Source organism: Phocoena sinus, chromosome 6 (genome assembly GCF_008692025.1).
Source record: "Phocoena sinus isolate mPhoSin1 chromosome 6, mPhoSin1.pri, whole genome shotgun sequence".
NCBI lineage: Eukaryota > Metazoa > Chordata > Mammalia > Artiodactyla > Phocoenidae > Phocoena > Phocoena sinus.
In genome coordinates, this window is record NC_045768.1 from 109963093 (window position 1) to 109986765 (window position 23673).

Genomic DNA, 23673 nt, shown 5'->3' on the forward strand with positions numbered 1-23673 from the left:
TGTCGGAAGAGGATGGGTTTAGTAATTGATATTTTCCTTAATTCCTTTGGTATTCCTGGCACTCTGGACAGTGCCTGGCATAAATGAAACACTAAAAAAACATTTGTTAAGTGAAACTAAGTAAAAAGCAGCTTGCTCCTGTTCTCCTCTCTCTCATGTGATTGCTGAATAGCTTGATCAGTGACCCGCACATTAGCACTATTCACTCACTTCCCCACCTTCCCAGCAATGGCTGCTCTTCTCCTGAAAATCCTTGCTGGGTTGATGCTGGTCTGTGCAGAGGAAGTACAAGAAGATTTGGGCCTGAAGATTAGAGAGCGACTCTGGGCTACATTTCAGCAGCCTATTTCATCGAGGACAAAGTTTACAAGCACCATTGTAGAAGTAGGAAGGGCAGCCTAAATGAATGGCTCCTGTGCAACCATACTGGGTATTATTTGTTGAATTCTGGGACAAATAGCCACTTACCCTATCTAAGAGATGCACATCAGAGGAACTATATTTCAATTTGGGGGAAGGGAGAGTAGAAGGAGGGAGAAACATACTTCTGAGAATTCGGCTTGTGTTAAAATCAACAGAGTACCACACAGCTCATTTTCAGAATCTGTAAGATTTGGGTACCTGTCCTTCATATTCCTCCCAAAATAGCTACAAATAGTGAGAGTGATATAGAAAGCTTTACTTCTGCCCAAGATGCAGTAACAGAAATCAGATCTGCCCACTTCCTTGAAACAACAACAAAAAACAGCCAAAATATATGAAACAATCTTTGTCAAAACACTGGATTTCAAGCAAGGAAGAACACTGATTCTTGGGAGATGCGAAGCAAGTGACGTCAGCCCTACAATTTCCCCCAGTCTACTGCCTTGAGGGAACCCAGATAGAGTCCAGACAACTCCCTGAGTTGTAGAAAATGGGGCTGAGAGTCAGGGAGACCAAGGCAGCTGGAGGACCACAGAACAGAGTGCCTGAGAGAGGAGAGATACACAGAGACAGAACCCCGGAGTCTGCAGAGGGCCCCACCCAAGTATTTGGCAGAAAATTGATTAGTGTATGCAAATGAGGGAACTATGGAAGCGGGGAGGGGAGGAGGACTATCTGAAAGGATTAGAGAACAGAGTGCCTGGTACTCAAAAGGGCCAGGAATACTCACAAAGAATGGCCTCAGTAGTGAGGAATAATTAGCCCTAGACTGAGAACAGATCTGGAACCACCTAACAAATCATCAAAGCAAGACTTGCAAGGATCAACTGCTTCCGACTAACTTAGTTGCATCCCAAAACAAAGCACAAGAATACTTATAAGAATATAAAAATACCCAGCATCCAATAAGGCAAAATTATAAATTTCTGACATCCAATCAAAGATTACCAGGCATACAAAGAAGCAGGAAAACGTAACTCATAATTAGAATAATCAATCAATCGAGACCAACCCAGAACTGATACATGTTAGAATTAAAAAGCAACAATAAAACAGATATATCGGGCTTCCCTGGTGGCGCAGTGGTTGAGAGTCCACCTGCCGATGCAGGGGACACGGGTTCGTGCCCCGGTCCGGGAAGACCCCACATGCCGCGGAGTGGCTGGGCCCGTGAGCCATGGCCGCTGAGCCTGCGCGTCCAGAGCCTGTGCTCTGCAACGGGAGAGGCCACAACAGTGAGAGGCCCATGTACCGCAAAAAAAAAACAAAAACAAAAACAAAAACAGATATATCCTTAAGGCGCTGAAAGAGAAAAACTGCCAACCTATCATACTATAACCTGTTATACATAACCTTTGTTCAAAAACAAAGGGTGAAATAAAGACATTTTCAGACATACAAAAGCTGAAAGAATTCATCACCAGCCAACCTACATGATAAGAATATTAAAGGATATCCTTCAGGTATAGGGAAAATGATATCAAACGGAAATATGAATTTACACAAAGGAACGAAAAGCACTAGAAATAGAAACTGCATGGATAAACGTGTAATATTTTTTCTTGTTATTTAAATCCCTGAAGTTTAAACGACTGTTTAAATGAAATAATATACTTGGGGTTTATAGCATATACATAAAATATATATAACAATAATAGCATAAAGGATGGGAGGAGAGAAATGTTAATATATTATTGTAAAGTTCTTATAACTAATGTAAAGCATCATAATATCGTTTAAAGAAAGATAATGATAAGTAAAAAATAGATAAAATAAACCCTAAGTCAATCATCAAAATTAGCACAGTGAAGAATAACAGCTTATCAGCCAACAGAAGAAGTGAAATTATAAAAAAATTTCAGTTAATCCAAAAGAGCACATAAAAGAGGGAAAAAGAAACAAAGAACAGATGGACCAAACAGAGAACAAATTATGACAGATTTAAATCTAACCATGTCAATAATCACATTAAATGTGAATGGTCTAAACACTGCCCTTAAAAGCAGAGGTAGTCAGTTTAGATAAAAAAGCAAGACCAACCTATAGACTGCCAGTCTATAAGAAACACATTTGAAATACAAAGCCACAAAAAGTAAAAATAAAAGCATGGAAAAATATGTTCAGGAGGTCAGAAGATCCAATATTATTAAGATGCTAATACTCTCCAAATTTATCTATAGATTTAATGCAATCTCAACCAAAGTTCCAGCAGGCTTTTTCTGTAGAAAATTGACAAGCTGATAACAAAAATTCATAATAGACTGCAAAAAAACCTAGAATTGCCAAAACAACTTTGTAAAAGAACAAAGGTTCGAGGATAATTCTACCCAATTCCAAGAATTACTACAAAGCATCAGTAATCAAAACTGTAGTACTGCATAAAAATAAACAAATAGATCAATGGAAAAGAACAGAGTCCAGAAACAGGCCCACACGTATATTAAAAAATGATATTTGACAAAGATGCAAAGGCAATTCAGTGGAGAAACAACAGTCTTCTCAACTTATAGTGCTAAAACTATTGGACAACCATAGTTGAAAAAAACCTAAAAAGGAATTTCAATCCATATGCACTATATACAAAAAAACAAAAAAAAACTAATATGGACCACGAAACTAAATGTGAAACATAAAACTACAAAACTTTAGAAGAAAACATAGAAGAAACATTTTGTGACCTTGGGTAAGGCAATAATTTCTTAGCTATGACACCAAAAGCACATTCCATTAAAAAAATTGAGAAATTAGACTTCATTAATTTTAAGAACTTTTGCTTTTAAAATCATTGTCAAGAAAGTGAAAAAGGAAAGCCATACATGAAGAGTAAATGTTTGCAAAACCTATTTATTAGGGCTTGATCTCACTAAAAGACCAAGCCCTAATATATAATATCTCTATTAGATATTATTATATCTAATAAAGAACTTGTGTCCAGAATATATAAACAGCCCTCACAACTCAAGAACACAAGCCCAATTTTTTTAAATGGGAAAAGATTTGAACAGACAGTTCAAAGAAGATACACAGATGAACAAAAGCATATATGAAAGGGGCTCAATACCATTAATCATTAAGAAAATACAACATAAAACAACCATGAGACAGCTATTAGAATGGCAAAAAATAAAAAAGACTGACCATACCAAGTGTTGGAGAGGACATGGACAAACTGGACTACTGGTGGAAATTTTAAATAGTACAACCACTTTGGAAAAACAATTTAGCAATTCCTTAAAACGTAAAACATACACCTACCAGCTATTCTACTCCTACGTGAATACTGAGAAAAATCTCCACAAGGTTCTGGCAGGTTGTGGGAAAGGAACCCTCTTGAAATATGTCAGAACATTCTGTTCTTCTTACCAAGGCCTGCCCTTGGGAGAAACTAGTGAACCAGAGCCTAATCAACTGGAGTATTATCAGAACCCGACTGATCTGGGGTAAGGGAAATACCCAGCTCCAGTCCACCTAGCCATCCTGTCCCACCTAAGGGGAGAGGAAAGAACTGAGACACATTTGTGAAGTTCGCAGCCCAGAAGCACAGTCTCACTAAAAGACCAAGCCCTAATTACAGGACCATGGAATGCTTCCTCTCCCTTCATATCTCACCACCACATTACCAAAGGCCTAGTTACAGCATTTCCTTTTACCTGGTACATAGTATCTGGCTATCAAGAAAAATTTACAAGTCATACCAAAGACAAATAGATAAAGCAAGCATGAGAACCAGACATGCAAGTGATGTTGGAATTATGAGACCAGGAACTTAAAACAACTGTGATTAAAGATGATGGACTGGAGTGGGGGGGATGCCCAATGCCACTTAAAATGCATACCATTACCAACAAGGTAGAACAAACTTACAAGCATTTTCCTGATACTAGATGGGTATTAGAAAGGGATATCCTATTTAAATGTATGTAGCATGCAAAATATTAAATGCAAATTAATGATACTATACCTATTACAGTAAAATTTTAAATGCATAAAAACAACCCTGTGATTAATATGTTAAGGGGTCTAATGGATAAAGTGGACAGCATGAAAGAACAGATGGGCAATGCCAGGAGAGAGATGGAAATCCTAAGAAAGAACCAAAAATAAATAGTAGAGATAAAAAGAACACTGTAACAGAAATGAAGAATGCCTTTGGTGGGCTTATTAGTAGACTGGACAAAGCTGAGGAAAGAATCTCTGAGCTTGAGGACGGTCAATAGAATCCTTGAAAACTGAAAGTCTAAAAGAACAAACATTGAAAAAAAAGCAGAAACAGAACCTCCAAGGGCTGTGTGACAACTATAGAGGTGTAACACATGCATAACAAGAACACCAGGAGAAGAAAGAGAGGAAGGAACAGAAAAAAATACTTGAAACAATAATGACTGATAATTTACTTAAATTAATTTCAGAAACCAAACCACAGATGCAGGAAATTCAGAGAACATCAAGTAGACCGTATGTCAAAAATCTACACATGGGGGGCTTCCCTGGTGGTGCAGTGGTTGAGAGTCCACCTGCCAATGCAGGAGATGTGGGTTCGTGCCCTGGTCCGGGAAGATCCCACAGGCCACGGAGCGGCTGGGCCTGTGAGCCATGGCCGCTGAGCCTGTGCGTCCGGAGCCAGTGCTCCACAACGGGTGAGGCCACAACAGTGAGAGGCCCGCATACCACACACACACACACAAAATCTACACGTGGGGAGATAATTTTCAAACTACAGAAAAACAAAGATAAAGAAAAGGTCCCTAGAAGATGCCAGAGGGGGAAAAATCACCTTACCTACAGAGGAACAAAGAAAAGAATTACATCCAACTTCTCAGAAACTGTGCAAACAAGAAGAGAGTGGAATGAAATAAAATGTTGAAAAAAAAATTACCAACCTAGAATTCTGTACTATGCAAAATTATCCTTCAAAAGTAAAGGAGAAATAAAGACTTTCTCAGACAAACAAAAATTGAGAGAATTCACAGCCAGTAAACCAGCCTTGTGAAAAATGTTAAAAGTTCTTTCAAGAGAAGGAAAATAATATAGGTTAGGAATTTGGATCTACATAAAGTAAAAGCACTGAATTAGAATAAGAGAAGGTAAAATAAACTTTTATTCTTCTTATTCTTAATGGATCTAAGAGGTAGCGGTTTGTTCAAAATAATAGCAACAATGTATTCAACTATCTATGTTATATGTGTATATAGATAAAGATATATATATGTATAGATATATATGCTTATGAATGGCAGCAATGATACAAGGAATGAGAGGAAGGAATTAGAATTATTTTATTATGAGGTACTCACATTACTGTACTGTGAAGTGTTATAATATTATTTGAAAGCAGAGTTCGGTTAGGTATAAATGAATACTGCAAACACTATGGCAACCACTGAAAAGTAAAAAAGAAAAAGTATAACTAATACGTTAAGAAAGGGGAGAAATGGAATCATAGGAAAATGCTCAATTGAAACCAGAAAAGGAGGCAGAAAAAGAGTGGAAGAGAAAAATAGGAACAATAGCAATAAACAGAAAACAATAATAAGCATAGCAGATCCTAATCTAACTATATCAATGTCAATGTTGAACGTCAATGATCTAAATGCACCAATTACAAGACAGAGGTTGTCAGAATGGATCAAAAAGCATGACCCTTACTGCTTCAGTGGAATATAGCAAAACCTTTCTAATATTTGGCTTACTTTAAAATATCTTCAAGTTCATTTCAAAAATCTCTGAAAATAAAACCTAGTATATTATTCTTTGAGAACACGTACACACATAATTTTATTTCTGATTTCAAAAATGATGACATGAATATTAGCTATCAGTAAATCAAATGTAACTTTAATCAATGAAAATGAGTTACCATTAGTATGTTAAAAGGATTTTAGATTTGCTTCATTTTATGAAGGATAGGTAGACCTATCTGAAATCATTATTTCATTTACATAAAATTAAAGATTTAATTAAAAGAATATAACCATAAAAAAAAAAGCATGACCCAACTATATGTTGTCTCACTTTAAATATAAATACACATATAGATCAAATGTAAATGGATGGAGAAAAATACATCATGCTAACAATAACCAAAAGAAAGCAGGAGGAACTATATTAATTTCAGACAGCTCAAACATCAAAGTAAGAAAAGTTATCAGGGATAAAGAAGGGTATTACATAATGATAAAGGGGTCAATTCTCCAAGAATACATAACAATTCTTAACAGTTACTTGCCTAACAACAGTGTATCAGGTTACATGAGCTAAAAAACCAATACAACTGCAAGGAAAAGTAGATGAATCCACTATCATAGTTGGAGGTTTCAACACCCCTCCCTCAGAAATGGAGAGATCCAGCAGGCAGAAAATCAGAAAGGACATAGTTGGACTCAACAACACCACCAATCAACTTGATATAATAGATATCTGTAGATCACTTCACCCAACAACAGAATACACGTCTTTCTCAAGCTCACCTGCAACATTCACCTAGACAGACAACATTCTGAGCCATAAAACACATCTTACCTAATTTAAAAGAAGTCACACAAGGTCTGCTCTGAGACCACAGTGGAATTAAACTAGAAATCAATAACAGAAAGATAACTGGAAAACAGAAGAACATGTAGAGATTAAACACATTTCTAAATAAACACATAGGTCAAAGAAGAAATCTTGAGAAATTTTTAATATTTTGAACTTAATGAAAATGAAAACACAACTTACCAAATTTGCAGGATGCAGCAAAAGCAGTGCATAGAGGGAAATTTATGAAGGCAATGAATGCATATATTAGAAAAGAAGAGAGATCTAAAATCAATCATCTAAGTTTCTACCTTAGGAAACTAGAAAAAGAGCAAATTAAATTTGCTCCAAAGTAAGCAGAAGAAAAGAAATAGTAAGAATTAGAGCAGAAATCAATAAAATTGAAAACAGGAAATCAACACAGAAAATCAATGAAGCCATAACATGGTTCTTTGAAAAGATCTATAAAACTAATAAGCCTCTAGCCAGGCTAACTAAGGAAAAAAAAAGGAGAGGACACAAAATTACTAATATCTGAAATGAAAGAGGGGACATTACTACAGATCACATGGAAAGTTAAAGGATAATAAAGGAAAAGCCCACAAATTTGATAACCTAGATGAAATGAACCAATTCCTTGAAAGACACAATCTATCAAAATTCACACAGGAAGAAATACATGATGTGAGTAGATCTGTATCTACTAAAGAAATTGAATCAGTAATTAATAACCTCCCGAAACAGAAATCTCCAGGCCAGATGGGTTCCCTGGTGAATTCTATCAAACAGTTAGGGAACAAAGTATATCAAATCTCTACAATCTCTTTCAAAGCATAGAAGCATAGGGAATACTTCCTAACTCATTCTATGAGGCCAGCATTACCCTAATACCCAAACCAGCCAAAGACACCACAAGAAAACAAAACTACAGACCAATATCTCTCATGAACATAGATGCAAAAATCCTCAACAAATTATTAGCAGACTGAATCCAAACAAGTATAAAAAGAATGATACACCAAAATCAAGTGGGATTTATCCCAGGTATGCAAGGCTGGTTCAACATTTGAAAGTCAATTAATGTAATCCATCACATTGACAGACTAAAAAAGAAAAATCACATGATCATATCAATAGATGCAGGAGAAGCATCTGATAAAATTTAAACTCAAGCATGATAAAAACTCTCAGTAAACTAAAAATAGAGGGGAATGTTCTCAACTTGATAAAGATTGTCTAAAGAAACCTTCAGGTAACATTATACTTAATGGTGGGAAACTTGAAGCTTTCCCGCTAACATCAGGTACAAGGTAAGGATGTTGACTCTCACAACTCCTTTTCAACATCATACTGGAAGCCCTTGCTAATGCAATAAGGGAAGAAAAGGAAATATAAAGTATACAGAGTGGGAAGGAAGACATAATACTATCTTTGTTTGCAGATGACAGGTTGTCTATGTAGAAAATACAAAAGACTCAACAAAAAACTACTGGAACTAAATCATAGCAAAGTTGTAGGGTAGAAGGTTAATATATAAAAGTCAACTGCTTTCCTATCTACTAAAAATGAGTAAGCGGAGTTTGAAAATTAGCACCTTCCCAAAATGAAATACTTAGGTATAAATCTAACAAAATATATACAACGAGATCTATATGAGGAAAAACTACAAAACTGTTGAACATAACCAAAGAACTAAATAAGTGGAAAGATATTCCATATTCCATGTTCACGGAGATAGGAAGACTCAATATTGTCAAGATGCCAGTTCTTCTCAACTTGATGTACAGATTCAATACAATCCCAATAAAAATCCCAGAAAGTTATTTTGTGGACATTGATAAACTGATTCTAAAGTTTATATGGAAAGGCAAAAGACCCAGAATAGCCGACACAATATTGAAAGAAAAGAACAAAGTTGGAGGACTGACACTACCTGACTTTAAGACTAACAATAAAGCTACAGTAATCAACACAGTGTGGTACTGGTGGAAGAATAGACAAATAGGTCAATGGAACAGAATAGAGAGCTCAGAAATAGAATTCTATAAATATAGTTAACTGATCTTTGACAAAAGAGCAAAAAGCAATACAATGTGAAAGACAGTCTCTTCAACAAATGGTGCTGGAACAACCAGACATCCACATGCCCCAATATGAATATAAACACAGGCTTTACACCCTTCACAAGAAATTAACTCAAAATGGATCACAGACCTAAAAGTAAAGTACAAAACTCTAAAACTCCTAGAAGATAACATAGGACAAAATCTAGATGATCTTGGGTTTGGTGATGCCTTTTCAGACACAATACCAAAGACATGATATATGAAAAAATAATTAATAAGCTGGACTTCATTAAAATTAAAAACACCTGCTCTTTGAAAGAAAATATTAAGAGGATTAGAAGATAAGCCACAGACTTGGAGAAAATATGTGCAAAAGGCACATCTGCTGAAGGACTGTTATCCAAACTGTACAAAGAACACTTAAAATTCAACAATAAGAAAACAAACAACCTGACTTTAAAAATGGGCCAAAGATTTTAACAGACACTTCACCAAAGAAGATATACAGATGGCAAATAAGCATATGAAAAGATGCTCCACATCATATGTCATCAGGAAATGCAAATTAAAACAATGAGAGACCACTACACACCTAGTAGAATGGCCAAAATCCACAACACTGACAACACCAAAAGCTGCTGAGAATATGGCATAACAGGAACTCTCATTCATTGCTGGTGGGAATGCAAAATAATCCAGCCACTTTGGAAGACAGTTTGATGGTTTCTTACAAAACTAAACATAATCTTAGCATATAATCCAGCAATCATGCTCCTTTGTATTTATCCACAGAGGTTAAAAACATGTCCACATAAAAACCTGCATGAGGATGTTTACAGCAGCTTTATTTATAATTGGCAAAACTTGGAAGCCACCAAGATGTTCTTCAGTAGGTGAATGGATAAATAAACTGTGGTACATCCAGACAATGGAATATTATCCAGTGCTAAAAAATAAAGATAGCTCTGTCAAGCCATGAAAAGACATGGAGGAACTTTAAAAGCATATTACTAAATGAAAGAAGCCAATATGAAAAGGTGACATACTGTGATTCATCTATAGGACATTATGGAAAAGGTGAAACTATGAAGACAATAAGAAGGACCAGTCGTTGCTGTGGGGCTGGGGGTTGGTGGGGAGAGATGAATAGGCAGAGCGCAGTGGACTTTTAGGGCAGTGAAAATACCATGTGTGATATTTAAATGATGGGTATAAGCCATTACACATTTGTCCAATCCATAGAATGTACAACACAAGGCATGAAAACCGAAGGCCAACTATGGACTTGGGGTGATTCGGATGTGTCAATGTAGGGTCATCCTTGGTAAAATGTACCATGTGGTGACGGATGTTGATAACATGGGAGACTGTGCATGTGTGGGGCAGGGGGTACATGGGAATCTGCAGCTACCTTTCCATTTCATTGTAAGCCAAACTGCTCTAAAATAATTATCTTACCTAAAATAACTGACCTTTGAGGTGCATCTAATCACTGAAAACTTCATAGTAAAATTTCCTTTCAACAATATTGTTTTCTTTCATCGTACAATAAACATATCTGTATTCTTCCCTTTTTTTTTTTTTTTTTTGGCGGTACGCAGGCCCCTCACCGCTGTGGCCTCTCCCGCTGCGGAGCACAGGCTCCAGACGCACAGGTCCAGCGGCCATGGCTCACGGGCCCAGCCGCTCTGTGGCATGTGGGATCTTCCCGGACCAGGGCACGAACCCGTGTCCCTGCATTGGCAGGCGGACTCTCAACCACTGCGCCACCAGGAAGCCCTCTTCCTCCCTTTTTAATACTCCAGAGGTAGGAAAGACACTTCAGCACCTGCCAACAAGATGAAATCCCAATGGCTGTGGAGTCTGATTCTGTTTCCTCCAACTACTTTGCTAGTCTTCCTTTACTACAAGAGCCTCCATTTTCTTCATGTTTAACATGGAAGCCAGAAAAACGTGATTCAATAGATAATGCATATTCTATAGTTGTACGCAGATACGATACTTAAAGTGTTATCTCCTGAAAGAGGAATTAGACTTGCGGTATGACCCCAAGAGTTCAAACTAGAACTGGTGGGTGGAAGCCACAGAAAAATATTTTCCAGTAAGGGAAACGTTAGAACTGTAGCAGTGGAATATATGGATTTAGTCAACAATGAGTTTCCCATCACGGGAGGTGTTCAAGAACAGGGTAAATGCCTCTTATGGGGAATTCAAGCCTCTGTTTTCAACTGAGGCTAAAATGTAACCCATGTGGGAGACGAGTTCACAATTACTAAAAATATGCAACAAAAATGGGTCCCCAAAATAATTCTGAAAGTTTTAAAAACTTAACTATAAATATCTCTATAGAATATAATCTGTCAATGTCAGGATAACTGGGCTTTTTGTTTCTGTCAGGGCTGGACCCAGATTCTTGGACAATGTTGTTGGATAGGCAAGGTCAAGAATCACTGTACACAATGATGTTATTTGTTCCAGAAATTTACTTGAGTTTTATCACCTTACAAAGCAGTTTTTCTCTACTGAATATACTGAAAAAAATGACTTTGGGTCCTTAAAAACACAGATTCTGGCTCTTCCCACTATCTCCCTTTCCCCTCCCTCACATAACTCTCACTCAATATTTCTTTGTGGAGCTCAGGCATGTCATTTTTAACAAATATTCTAAGTGATTTTTATTGTAGGTGGTCATAAAACTAAACTTGAGAGACATTCAAAGATAGTGGAAAAAATCAATGCCCACTCTTTCTATTCAAGAGTTTATGAGAATGCTGCAGGACTTTATGTTCAGATGAATTCCATTTTTAAACCAAACAAACATATAAACACTGATACATTTTGTTTCTTCTTCTATCTCAGGCCAAAAGCCAAAATGAAATTTATAGTACTTGCTGTCACCGTTGGACTAACTTTGCTGCTAGGAGTCCAAGCCATGCCTGCAAATCGCCTCTCCTGCTACAGAAAGATACTGGAAGATCGCAACTGTCACAGTCTTCCAGAAGGAGTAGCTGACCTGACAAAGATTGATGTAAACATCCAAGATCACTTCTGGGATGGGAAGGGATGTGAGATGATCTGTTACTGCAACTTCAGTGAATTGCTCTGCTGCCCAAAGTAAGGAAATGCAATCACAAAACATACTGCTGTGAAGTGTATGTACAACGACTCTCTAAGACACCTTCATAATGAGTGTGCTAAAATTAATCACCCTTTTCAGTAAAACCCTGTTCAAATCTCAGCTATTTTTTAGGATCATCACCATATGTACCGAAATGAATGTTTTCATTTAAGAGACAGAGTTTGGCAGATTTTAGTAAAACTAAATGAGATACAAGAAATTAATAACACTCCAATCTATTAAATTCTAATTTTCCTATCTGATTTTTAACCACACACAAAAATCTTCTGGTAGCTGAAGTCACCTTCAAGGCTGACATCTTAAACTAATTTGAAAACTAATAGAAGGCTTTAGATAAAAGATCCCAGTAAACAGATCAAGTAACTGGATGGAAAGTTTGGTAATGGTGAAAGAAAAACTTTCTAGCTCTATGTATGAGTTAACCAGAAATTAACTGAATAGAGATTGTCCACTGACTTGGAAAGTAGATGTATTTTAAGTATAATACAAAGGTAGATAAATAAATAAATATTTATAGCTCTTGATTTTAAAATAATCTTCTCCTGGTTATTGAGGAAGCTCAAATACTATGATCTTGGCTACTTCATATTGAAATCAGCTTTTTCAAATTACTTTCAACATATCATCATATTTTTCATTTTTCTAAGAAATCTGTGAGCTAGAAAGGGCAGATATAACCATCTTATCAAAGAAAGGTGTACAGAGGTAAAATGACCACCAACCCACATAGCTAGCTAATATCAGCACTGAGACTAGAACACAGGTCTTCTGATTTGGCCTGGGTATTTTTTCTACCAAGCCAGTTGGTTCTTAAGTATGGTTCCCAGAACAGCAGCTTCAACATTACCTGAGTTCTTGTTAAAAACATAGTTCATCCCTGGGCCCCAGACCAAAGCAACTGAATCAGAAACAATGGAGAGAAAGCACAGCAATTATGGCTTAAACCCTCCAAGTGATTCTGATGCAAAATAAAATTTGAGAATCACTTGATTAAACAATGATATCAAGAGCTCAAGTTAACTGATTCCATAAAATGATTTAACTTTTCCTACATAAATGAAACGCCATCTAATATTAAAATATCATGTTTACTTTTTTGTAAGACTTGAAACTAATTTATTGAAATGTACTTACTTTATGATATAATTTTGTGATTATCCATTGTTAATGGATGAGCTAGAAGTATGGATATATGAAAATAATTTCTATCTGAGTTTGGGTTACAGTTTTCCCAGTAGCAACAAATATCTAAGTATATTTCTTTTTTTTTTTTTTGGCCTATAAACACAAATTTTATTTTGCCATTCTACTTTGCCAGTTGCATTGAATATAATTAAATACAGCACTGTATAAGTTTAAGGGGTACAGCACAATGAGTTGATATACATATACAGCTGACCCTTGAACAACACACGTTTGAATTGCATGGGTCCACTTATCCGTAAATTTCTTTCACTAAACATAATACATACCACAGTACTATCCCATCTATGGTTGGCTGAATCCTCGGATGTCGAACCACAGATATGGAGGACTGACTGTAAAGTTATGCACGGATTTTCCACTGCACAGAGGCTCAGCACCCCTTACTGCTGCATTGTTCAAGGGTCAACTGTATTGTGAAATGATTACCATAATAAGTTTAGTTAACACGAATCACCTCATATAGTTACAAATTTTTTTTCCTTGTGATAACCTGTAGGATCTATTCTCTTAGCAACTTTCAAATATATCATACAACAGTGTTAGCTACAGTCATCATGCTGTACATTGCATGCTAAGTATATTTCTAATGAGCCATAATCATAATACTACTTTGCACATATACACAATTTTATATTATACCGTGCATTTTTATTATACATAACCTTATGTGATCTTTCCAACAAGAGTGGATAGAGTTGAGTAGCTCAAAATTTCACCTTTCCCTATAAAACCTAGAAATTTACTTATTGACTTCCCAACAAATTTTTAATCTTCTGTTTCTTAGCTGTAGATTTAAACTTCATGGCATATCCCCACCCATATCAGAGAAATGAATATTTTGGTATGCTTGTAAGGTTTTGAAATCACCCAATCTTTCCTTCTCTTTATAGACAAACGACAGCATAATGTCCATGGCAGATGGGGGAAAGTAGAAGAATTGATTACCTTCTTGGTCTTTGCTGCTCTTGTGGCAAAAGTCCTCCACTCACTCTCTTTGTACTTTATTCACCTAAAAAGAATAGCCATATCTGAAATCCTGGAAATCACCGTCCATTTCTTGCTCAGAAAAGTCTAACATGTATCTTAACTTTCAGCTGGATTTAATTCATGTTCTGCTCTCTTTCAGAGATGTCTTCTTTGGACCAAAGATCTCTTTCGTGATTCCTTGCAACAATCACTGAGAATCATCCTGTATTCCAGACAACACCATTCTTAATTCCCCACAAACCACACTCTAACAGTGTAGCTGTATTTCTGGTTCCTATGCAGTACAATAAAGCACAGATTCTATAAATTCTTACTTGCCTAAGTAAACTTGTGTTAAATTAGCAGTAATAAAAATTCCATTTAATTTTTCTCTGTGGAAATTGTTTAAAATTTTTGACTAGAAAATTTTCATCTACAAGGTGTTCACTGTGCTCAGTAAAAGAATTCTGTCCCTCAGAGGAAGAGCCATAACCCTGGCTCAAAGATGGAGAATACTTTCAGTTCTTGACAGATCATGTATACTTAATGAAAAGAACCAGAGATAAACTGAGGTTCTCGGAAGGGAAACTAGAAGTTTCCTAGTAAGAGGGGGAAAAGGGAGCCAATATTTGAGTATATACTATGTATGCCAAGTACTTTAAGCACATTTGCATTTTGCTCTCTTAAAAAACCACAAAACCATCAAGATAAGTATTCTTAAACCCATTTTTCAGATGCTAAATCAAGTTTAAGGTATTTGCTAAAAAATCAAGACAGACTTTGAAGACAGTTCCAGTTCCAAAACACTCATATAGTTGTATCCTTAAAACTATGCTACATACCCCTGACGTGTCCATTTTTCTTGGGAATAACAAAACACATTAAAAGAAACGTAATGGATGAGAATTTAAAGTCACATGAATTTTAAAGGTAAATAAAACGGATGCCTTCAAAGATATTTTCTGGGTATTAGAGGCAGTTTTGGACTATGCTCCACACCTTTGGAGGTGTGCACTGACGAGTAGCCAGCAGAATTAATTTCAGAAAGTCCTTCATGCTATAAAAATTTATTAGATACTCGCTAAGTGCCAGCTGTTATTAAGACTTGGGGATGTAGTAATGAATAAGATGGACTTCTCCTCTTGGAACTTGTATTCTAACAAAACTGTAATCATTACAAATATTTATAAACGTGAAGCCTGCTGCTACAAAGGAGAAGTGGAGGGTGCTATACAAAGTACTGCTGTGGGGAAACGTTTGAGAAGCACCACACTTGTAGTAAATCTAGGAGATAACCATTTTGAGTTACAGTGACATTGTTTCACTGAAATACATCCTTGGAGGTCCCTGATCTGTTTCTCAAGACCACACCCAGAATAGTTTCGGTGTTCAATAGGTGTTACTGGGCTAAACAAAACAATTTTGAGGTAATCAGAATTCAGTTCCTCTTAAAAGCTGCAAAAACATAAGTCAGAACATGTTTTTTTTTTTTTTTTTTAGAACATGTTTTCAAATAGGATGACTTCTACAAAAATGCATGAAGAAGTGGAATTGTTTTAAAAAAAACTCAAATATATTGTTTTATCAACATAGTATATGATTTGATTGAGCTTTTTTTTCCTTCACTGAATTGACAGGTATTAAAGTCAAACTAACACAATAACAGAAGTCTTATATCCTTTCTGGAACAGTGCATAGAATAGGTAAATAAAGAAAATCACCAGTACATTTTCTACTTGGTATAGACGCTCTTTGAGGGAGAAAAAAACAAGGCAATTCAACAATGGCTTTTTACTAAATATTCCCTTATTACTGCACTCAAAACATGATGAGAAAAATAGTATTTGGAAAAAAGCTAAATATTTAATAAATGGAATTTTATAGATTATTATGACTGTTCTTCATATTCTCTCCTTTCTGGAAATAACTTGTAATATCAAATTGCATTACATTCTTTTAGAAATGAATGCATTATAGAAGCACACACTGTTTTTTATGTAAATTACCAAATAAATGTAAAACGTGAATGTTCACACAATGTACCTTATACAACTTTTTCTGACTTGGTCAATATGTTTTACCAAATAAATGTAAAAACATGAATGTTCACACAATTTACCTATGCAACCTTTTCTGACTTGATCAATATGTTTTTAAAAGCAAACATCTCATTCAGTCATTTAATGAATAGATCCTTTATTTTTTCAATAGCTTTTAGCTACAACAAAAGACAACTAAGCTTTTATTAAAAATGTACTATTGTGGTAAACACTGTGTTCAACTGAACGAGGTAGGTACTATCACAATTCCTGTTCTATGGACAAAAATGCCAAGGCTTAGAGATTAAGTAGCTCATATTAAGTTACATTATCAGAGCAGTAAAGCCAGGTTTTGAATATGACAGTTTTCCTCTAGCATCTAGAGTCTTAACCACTGCTTTATTTAATAGCATCAGATAATCTATTTCCTTTTTAGGAAAGCAAACTTTTATTTGTACGCGACAAGTACATTTCAGATAGTTCATATATGTTAAATGCTTAAATGAATAACAATTTCTGTATTTTTATCTTTGACTTTCTATATTCTTGTTCTTACTATGAATTCCATGGTGCTGAGCACAAAGTTGACAGTAATACTTACTAATAGCTCATCTCTTCTTGATAAAATTTTTCTTTTCCTCATCATAATCCATAGGGACTCCTTGAATATTTTTGTTTGCTGGGATTAGGTACTAATCCTAAAGGATTATTAGAGAATTGGAAGCAACATGGAGAAACAAAACAATGAGCAACAACTCTTAGAGGGAGAGGACAGGTAAGAACATTCACAGCTCATTCTGCAACCTTAACTTCCTTATAATTGCCCAGAAATACACATGAATTCTTTCAATAATAAATTGTCTTAGCAAAGTATTATGACAGGTACTTTTAAAATGTAAATAATCTTACCAGTAAAATACTATGGGCTTTAAAATAATTTTCCCAAAAGGAAAAAATTATCAAATTCATATATTTCTAAATCATACTGCATTAACCACCTAAACCTAAACTTTTCTGTCAAAGAATTAAAGAGAAACTGATATTAGAAAAGTATAGTAAATTAACATTGAATTAGCTTTCTCAATTTACTTCTATAGAATGGTATCACCAAAATGTGCTCAACTTGGTATAGTGGTATACCTGGAGAGAAATGCATGCCATACATGTAGCCAATATACTCTCAGAATTTTACAAATAAAAACCTATAGTAAATTTTCAACAAAAGAAGTATATGTGATCTCCATTTCCAGAGTTTTAGAAGTCAAAATGTAAGCCTGTTGGGTGCTATGGGTATAAAACTGACTTGACGTCTACTTTAAATATGCATTAAAGGGAATACACACACATACAATACACACACACACAAACACATATATGATAATCTAGTAGCAATTAATATGATTATTATTTGAGAACTATAGTTGACTATGTAGACTATAAATGCAACTGGGACATGATGCATATAGTAAACTAAAGTTTATAGTATCAGCTTTTAGCTACAAAGAAATACAAGAAATATCCTAATCCCCAAAGAATAAATTCTATAGTAAACAGTACACACACTTAAAAAAATATATATGCATATAAGACATTTCTTGACACTTTTAAACTAACTCCAGTTAAATAAATAAGCAATAACATGACAAAAATTTATTTTTGAACCACCATCACTTGCCTAGATCATAATCTGAATTTTGCTATCAAAACTATGTAAATCCATACAAATAGCAGCTAAAAGAGAGCTGACTGGCATGGCTATACAAATCAGACAATACAGATTTTAAATTAAAAAAATTGTACAAGAGACAAGGAAAGACATTTTATAGTTAAAAGGGTCAATCCACAACAAGATATAAAAATTATAGATATATATGCACCAAACAACAGAGCCAGAAAATATATGAAGGAAACACTGACAGAACTGAAAGGAGAAATAGTTCTACAATAATAGTTAGAGGTCTCAATACTTCACTTTAAATAATGGATAGACATCTAGACAGAAAATTAAAAAGGAAACAGAGGACTTGAATAATACTCTAAACCACCTAGACCTAACAGACATATACAGAACTTCACCCAACAATAGCAGAAGACACATTCTTCTCAAGTGCACATGGAACATTCTTCAGGATAGTCTGTTAGCCCATAAAACAATTTTCCATAAATTAAAAAAATTGAAATCATACAAACTATCTTCTCTAACCATAATGGAATGAAGCTAGAAATCAATAACAGAAGAAAAACAGGAAAATCCACAAATATGTGGAAATTAAACAATGCATCCTTAACAACCAATGAGTCAAAGAAGAAAGAAATAGCAAAGTCAGAAAATACTTTGAGATGAATGAAAACAAAAATAAAACATACCAAACTTATGGGATGCAGCAAAAGAAGTACTCAGAGAGAAATTTATAGCTGCAAACATATACATTAATACAGAAGAAAGATCTCAAATCAACTGAACTTTGCACCTTAAGAAACCAGAGGGACTTCCCTGGTGGTGCAGTGGTTAAGAATCCGCCTGCCAATGCAGGGGACACAGGTTCGATCCCTGGTCCGGGAAGATCCCCCATGCTGCAGAGCAACTAAGCCTGCGTGCCACAACTACTGAGCCTGCGCTCTAGAGCCCACAAGCCACAACTACTGAGCCCATGTGCCACAAATACTGAAGCCCACGCACCTAGAGCCTGTGCTCCACAACAAGAGAAGCCACTGCAATGAGAAGCCTGCCCACCGCAATGAAAAGTAGCCCCACTCACCACAACTAGAGAAAGCCCGCACGCAGCAATGAAGACCCAACGCAGCCAAAAAAAACAAAAAAAAATCAATGAAACCAAATAAAATATCAACAAAATTGACAAACCCTCAGCTAGACTACTAAAAAAAAAAAGAGAGAGAGAAAGTACATATAACAAGAATTACAAATAAAAGCAGGGACATTACAACCAACCTTACAGAAATTAAAAGTATTATAAGAGAACACTATGAACAATTGTACGACAAATTGAATAAAATAGATGAAAGGGACAAATTCCTAGAAACACAAAATTACCAAAGCTGACTCAAGGATAAATAGAAAACCTCAACTGCCCTGTAATAAGTAGAGATTGAATCAATAATCAAAAATTTTCCATCAAAGAAATGTCCTGGACCAGATGGTTTTGCTAGTGAATTCAAAAATATAAAAGATAAATTAATGTCACTCCTATTCAAATTTTTCCAAAAAATAAAAAAAGAGAGAACACTTTCTAACACATTCAATGAGGCCAGCATTATCCTGATAACAAAGTCAGATAAAGACAGCAGAAGAAAATATAGAACAATATCCCTTATGAATATAGATGTAAAAATCTTCAACAAAATAACTAACAAACCAAACCCAACAGCACGCTAAAAGGATTATACACCATAACCAAGTGATATTTATCCCAGGAATGCAAGGGTGGTTCAACCAAAGAAAACAATTCAATGTAATACACTAAATTAACAGAACAAAGGGGAGGAAAATATGATTACTTCAATAGTTATAGAAAAAGTATTTGACAAAATTCAACACCCTTTCATGATTAAAAAACTCAGCAAACTAAGAATAGAAGGAAACTTCCTTAATAAAGTAAAGAGCATTTACGATATATCCACAATTAACATTATATTCCATGGTGAAAGACTGAAAGCTACCTTCATAAGATAAAGAACAAGAAAAGGATGCCTGTTTTCATCCCTACTACTCAACATTGTACTTTAAGTCCTAGTCAGAGCAATTCGGCAAGAAAAATAAATAAAAGGCATCCAAATTAAAAAGGAAGAAGTAAAATTATCTCTATTTAAAGATAACATGATTCCATATATAGAAAATATCATAAAATCCACAAAAATACTACTAGAGCTAATAAATGAATTCAACAGGGTCAACACACACTAATCAGTGTTTTATACACCAGTAAGGAACAATCCAAAAAAAGATATTAACAAAACAATTCCATTTATAATAACATCAAAAAGGATAAAATATCATGAATAAATTTAACCAAAGAGGTGAAAGACCTGTACACTGGAAACTACAAAACATTACAGAAAGAAATTAAAGAAGACCTAAAAGTAATGGAAAGATAATCCATGTTCACTGATTGAAATACTTAACATTTTTAAGATGGTAACTGTCAAGCGATCTACAGATTCAGTACAAAATTCTAATGGTCTTTTTTTTTTTTTTTGCAGAAATAGAAAAGCCAATCCTCAAATTCATATGGAACTGCAAGGGGCCCCAAATATCCTAAACAATACTGAAAAAGAAAAACAAAGTGGGAGGACTCAAACCTTCTGATTTTTTTTTTTTTTTTTCTGAGGTATGCGGGCCTCTCACAGTTGTGGCCTCTCCCGTTGCGGAGCACTGGCTCCGGACACGCAGGCTCAGCGTCCATGGCTCACGGGCCCAGCCGCTCCGCGGCATGTGGGATCCTCCCGGACCAGGGCACGAACCCGTGTCCCCTGCATCGGCAGGCGGACTCTCAACCACTGCGCCACCAGGGAAGCCCAAAACTTCTGATTTTAAAACCTACTACAAGGCTACAGTAGTCAAATGTGTATGGTACTGGCTTAATATAGGCCAAAGGAACAGAATTGAGAATATAGAAATAAAACAAAACATCTACGGCAAACTGATTTTTGACAAAGGTGCCAAGACCATTCAGTGGGGAAAAAACAGTCTCTTCAACAAATACTGCTGGAACTGGATAACCTCATTCAAAAGAATGAAGCTGGAACTCTACCTCACTCCATATACCAAAATTGACTCAAAATGGGTCAATGCCCTAAATTTAAGAGCTAAAACTATAAAATTCCTAGAAAAAACACACGGGCTAATCTTTATAACATTGGATTTGGCAATGGATTCTTAGGCTTGACACCAAAAGTATAAGCAACAAAAGAAAAAAATTAATTGTACTAAATAAAAATTTTAAACTTTTATGCATCAAAGAACATTAACAAGAATGTGAAAAGGCAATCTACAGAATGGGAGAAAATATTTGTAAATCATATATTGGATGTAGAGTCAATACCTAGAATAAAGAACTCCTACAGGGGCTTCCCTGGTGGCGCAGTGGTTGAGAGTCCACCTGCCGATGCAGGGGACACAGGTTCGTGCCCCGTTCCGGGAAGATCCCACATGCCACGGAGCGGCTGGGCCCGTGAGCCATGGCTGCTGAGCCTGCGTGTGTGGAGCCTGTGCTCTGCAACGGGAGAGGCCACAACAGTGAGAGGCCCGCATACCGGGGTGGGGGGGGAAGAACTCCTGCAACTCAGCAACGACAAAAACAACCCAATTTAAAAATGAACAAAGGAACTGAAAAGAAATGTGAATCAAAACCACAGTGAGATACCACTTCGCACCTAGGATGGCTTTAATAAAAAAAAAAAAAAAAAGGAAATACAAGTATTAGCAATTTGGAGAAATAGCTGTTAGGAATGTACAATGATACAGCCACTATGGAAAAGTTTGGAGGTTCCTCAAAACGTTATAGAATTACCATGTGACTCAGCAACTCCACTCCTAGATATATATCCAAGAAAAATGAAGACATGTCCGCACAGAAACTTGTACACGAATGTTTATAGCAGCATTATTCATAATAGCCAAAGGTGGAAATCCAAATATCTAAATGTCCATCAATGGATGACTGGAAAAACAAATTCACACAATGGACTGTTATTCACCATAAAAAGCAAAAAGTACTAATATATGCTGCAATTTAGATAAATCTTGAAAATAGTAAAGCAAAAAGAATCCAGAAACAAAAGGACATGTACTGTATGATTCCCTTTACATGATATATCCATAATAGGCAAGCCCATAGAAACAGAAAGATTAGCGGTTATATCAGGGGATGGGAAGAGGTGGAATTGGGAATAGTTACTTATCAGTGTTTCTATGGGGTAAGGAAAAGTTTTTAAAATAGAGCTCTGGTGGTTGCACACATTGTGAACACACTAAATACTACCAAATTGTATTAAAGGCTAACATCAATTAAATAAAAAACTTTATGCAGAAATAATAGAGCTTACTTTCTTAAAGAAATTTATTTCAGACAGTTTTAGCCTTTTGCTAAATTATTCAGTAAAAGTTAGTTACCAAATAACTTATTTCTTGAGCTGCTGCTACACATTCTACCCCAATGGTAGTCAAATTTGGATTCTTTTCCTGGTGCTCTAATATTAAAAGTAAACCATATACTTACAGAGATTTACTTTTTCTTGTTCAGATATAGGTAAGTAAAAAGATTTCCACTAAACTTGTAATTTTTAAAAGCCAACAGCAAAGAATTAAAATTTTTATGTAAAACTTGTACACTGCAGCTTCTTGAGTCTCTCATCTTTGGGGAGGCTCTTAAGTTCTCAATTTTTCATGTTTTACATTGCTCTAACGAGGATTTAATTTCACTGGATAATCAACACTCAACTCTTACTCTTTCACTTTTTTATACAACTACATTTTATGCACATAATTCTATGAAGCTAACATTGATTCATTGTATTCATAAACATACATTTTAATGTCAGCAAATAATTTCAAGCTTTTTTCATAAGAATGGAGTGTGGTTTTATAGGAAAAAATAAGCCTACAGGCAAGTTTCGATTGAAAAACTAAGTCTTTATAGATTTAGGTAAAAATATAAAATATACAGGTAATACTTTCTTCAAATAAACCACCACATCTTGTAGCTATGTGGTTCATCTTCATACAGCTAAGAAAAAAACTTCTCATGGAGATTTCTGGAGTACTGGAAACCAGAGGTTTCTGTAATACCAATTATTACAAGCTCTGGCTCATCAATAAAGTAACAAGTAAATCTTTAAATGGTCACAGCAAGAACAAGGACCAGTAGCGTTAGAGTTCACCATTATTTTCTAGCTGTCAATACACTCAGAACACTTAAAAATACAAAGACTCACCTTCTATTGAACCAGTATGTTCTCTTTTTTTTTGTTTTTGAACCAGTATGTTCTTTAAATTTGGCTACATAGCAGTTCCCAATCAGGGGTGATTCTGTCCCCACCAGGGACATTTGACAATGTCTAGAGATATTTTCGGTTATCACTTTTGGTAACACTACTGGTTCTAGTGTGTGGACTCCAGTGAGTCTGCCAAACCTACAACACAAAGGACAGCCTCCCACAATAAAGAATTATCAGGCCCAAATGTCAACCTTGAGATATCCTGAGCTACATTAATGGTCTCGGCCATTTCCATCCTGAAATTTGTACCACAATCTCAGAACACTTCACTGAAACTGTTGTTCTGTTCTGATGTCACAAGCTA

The 23673-nt window shown here is 35.5% G+C and overlaps 1 protein-coding gene across 1 annotated transcript; it reads left to right on the forward strand.

The window, feature by feature from the left end:
- Window positions 1-11796: 11796 nt before the first annotated feature.
- SCRG1 (stimulator of chondrogenesis 1) lies at window positions 11797-14969 on the forward strand. Its single transcript, XM_032634571.1, has 2 exons — window positions 11797-12119; window positions 14477-14969. Exons 1-2 carry the CDS (start codon window positions 11797-11799, stop codon window positions 14529-14531), a joined length of 378 nt encoding a protein of 125 aa, XP_032490462.1. The 3' UTR covers window positions 14532-14969.
- Window positions 14970-23673: the final 8704 nt, after the last annotated feature.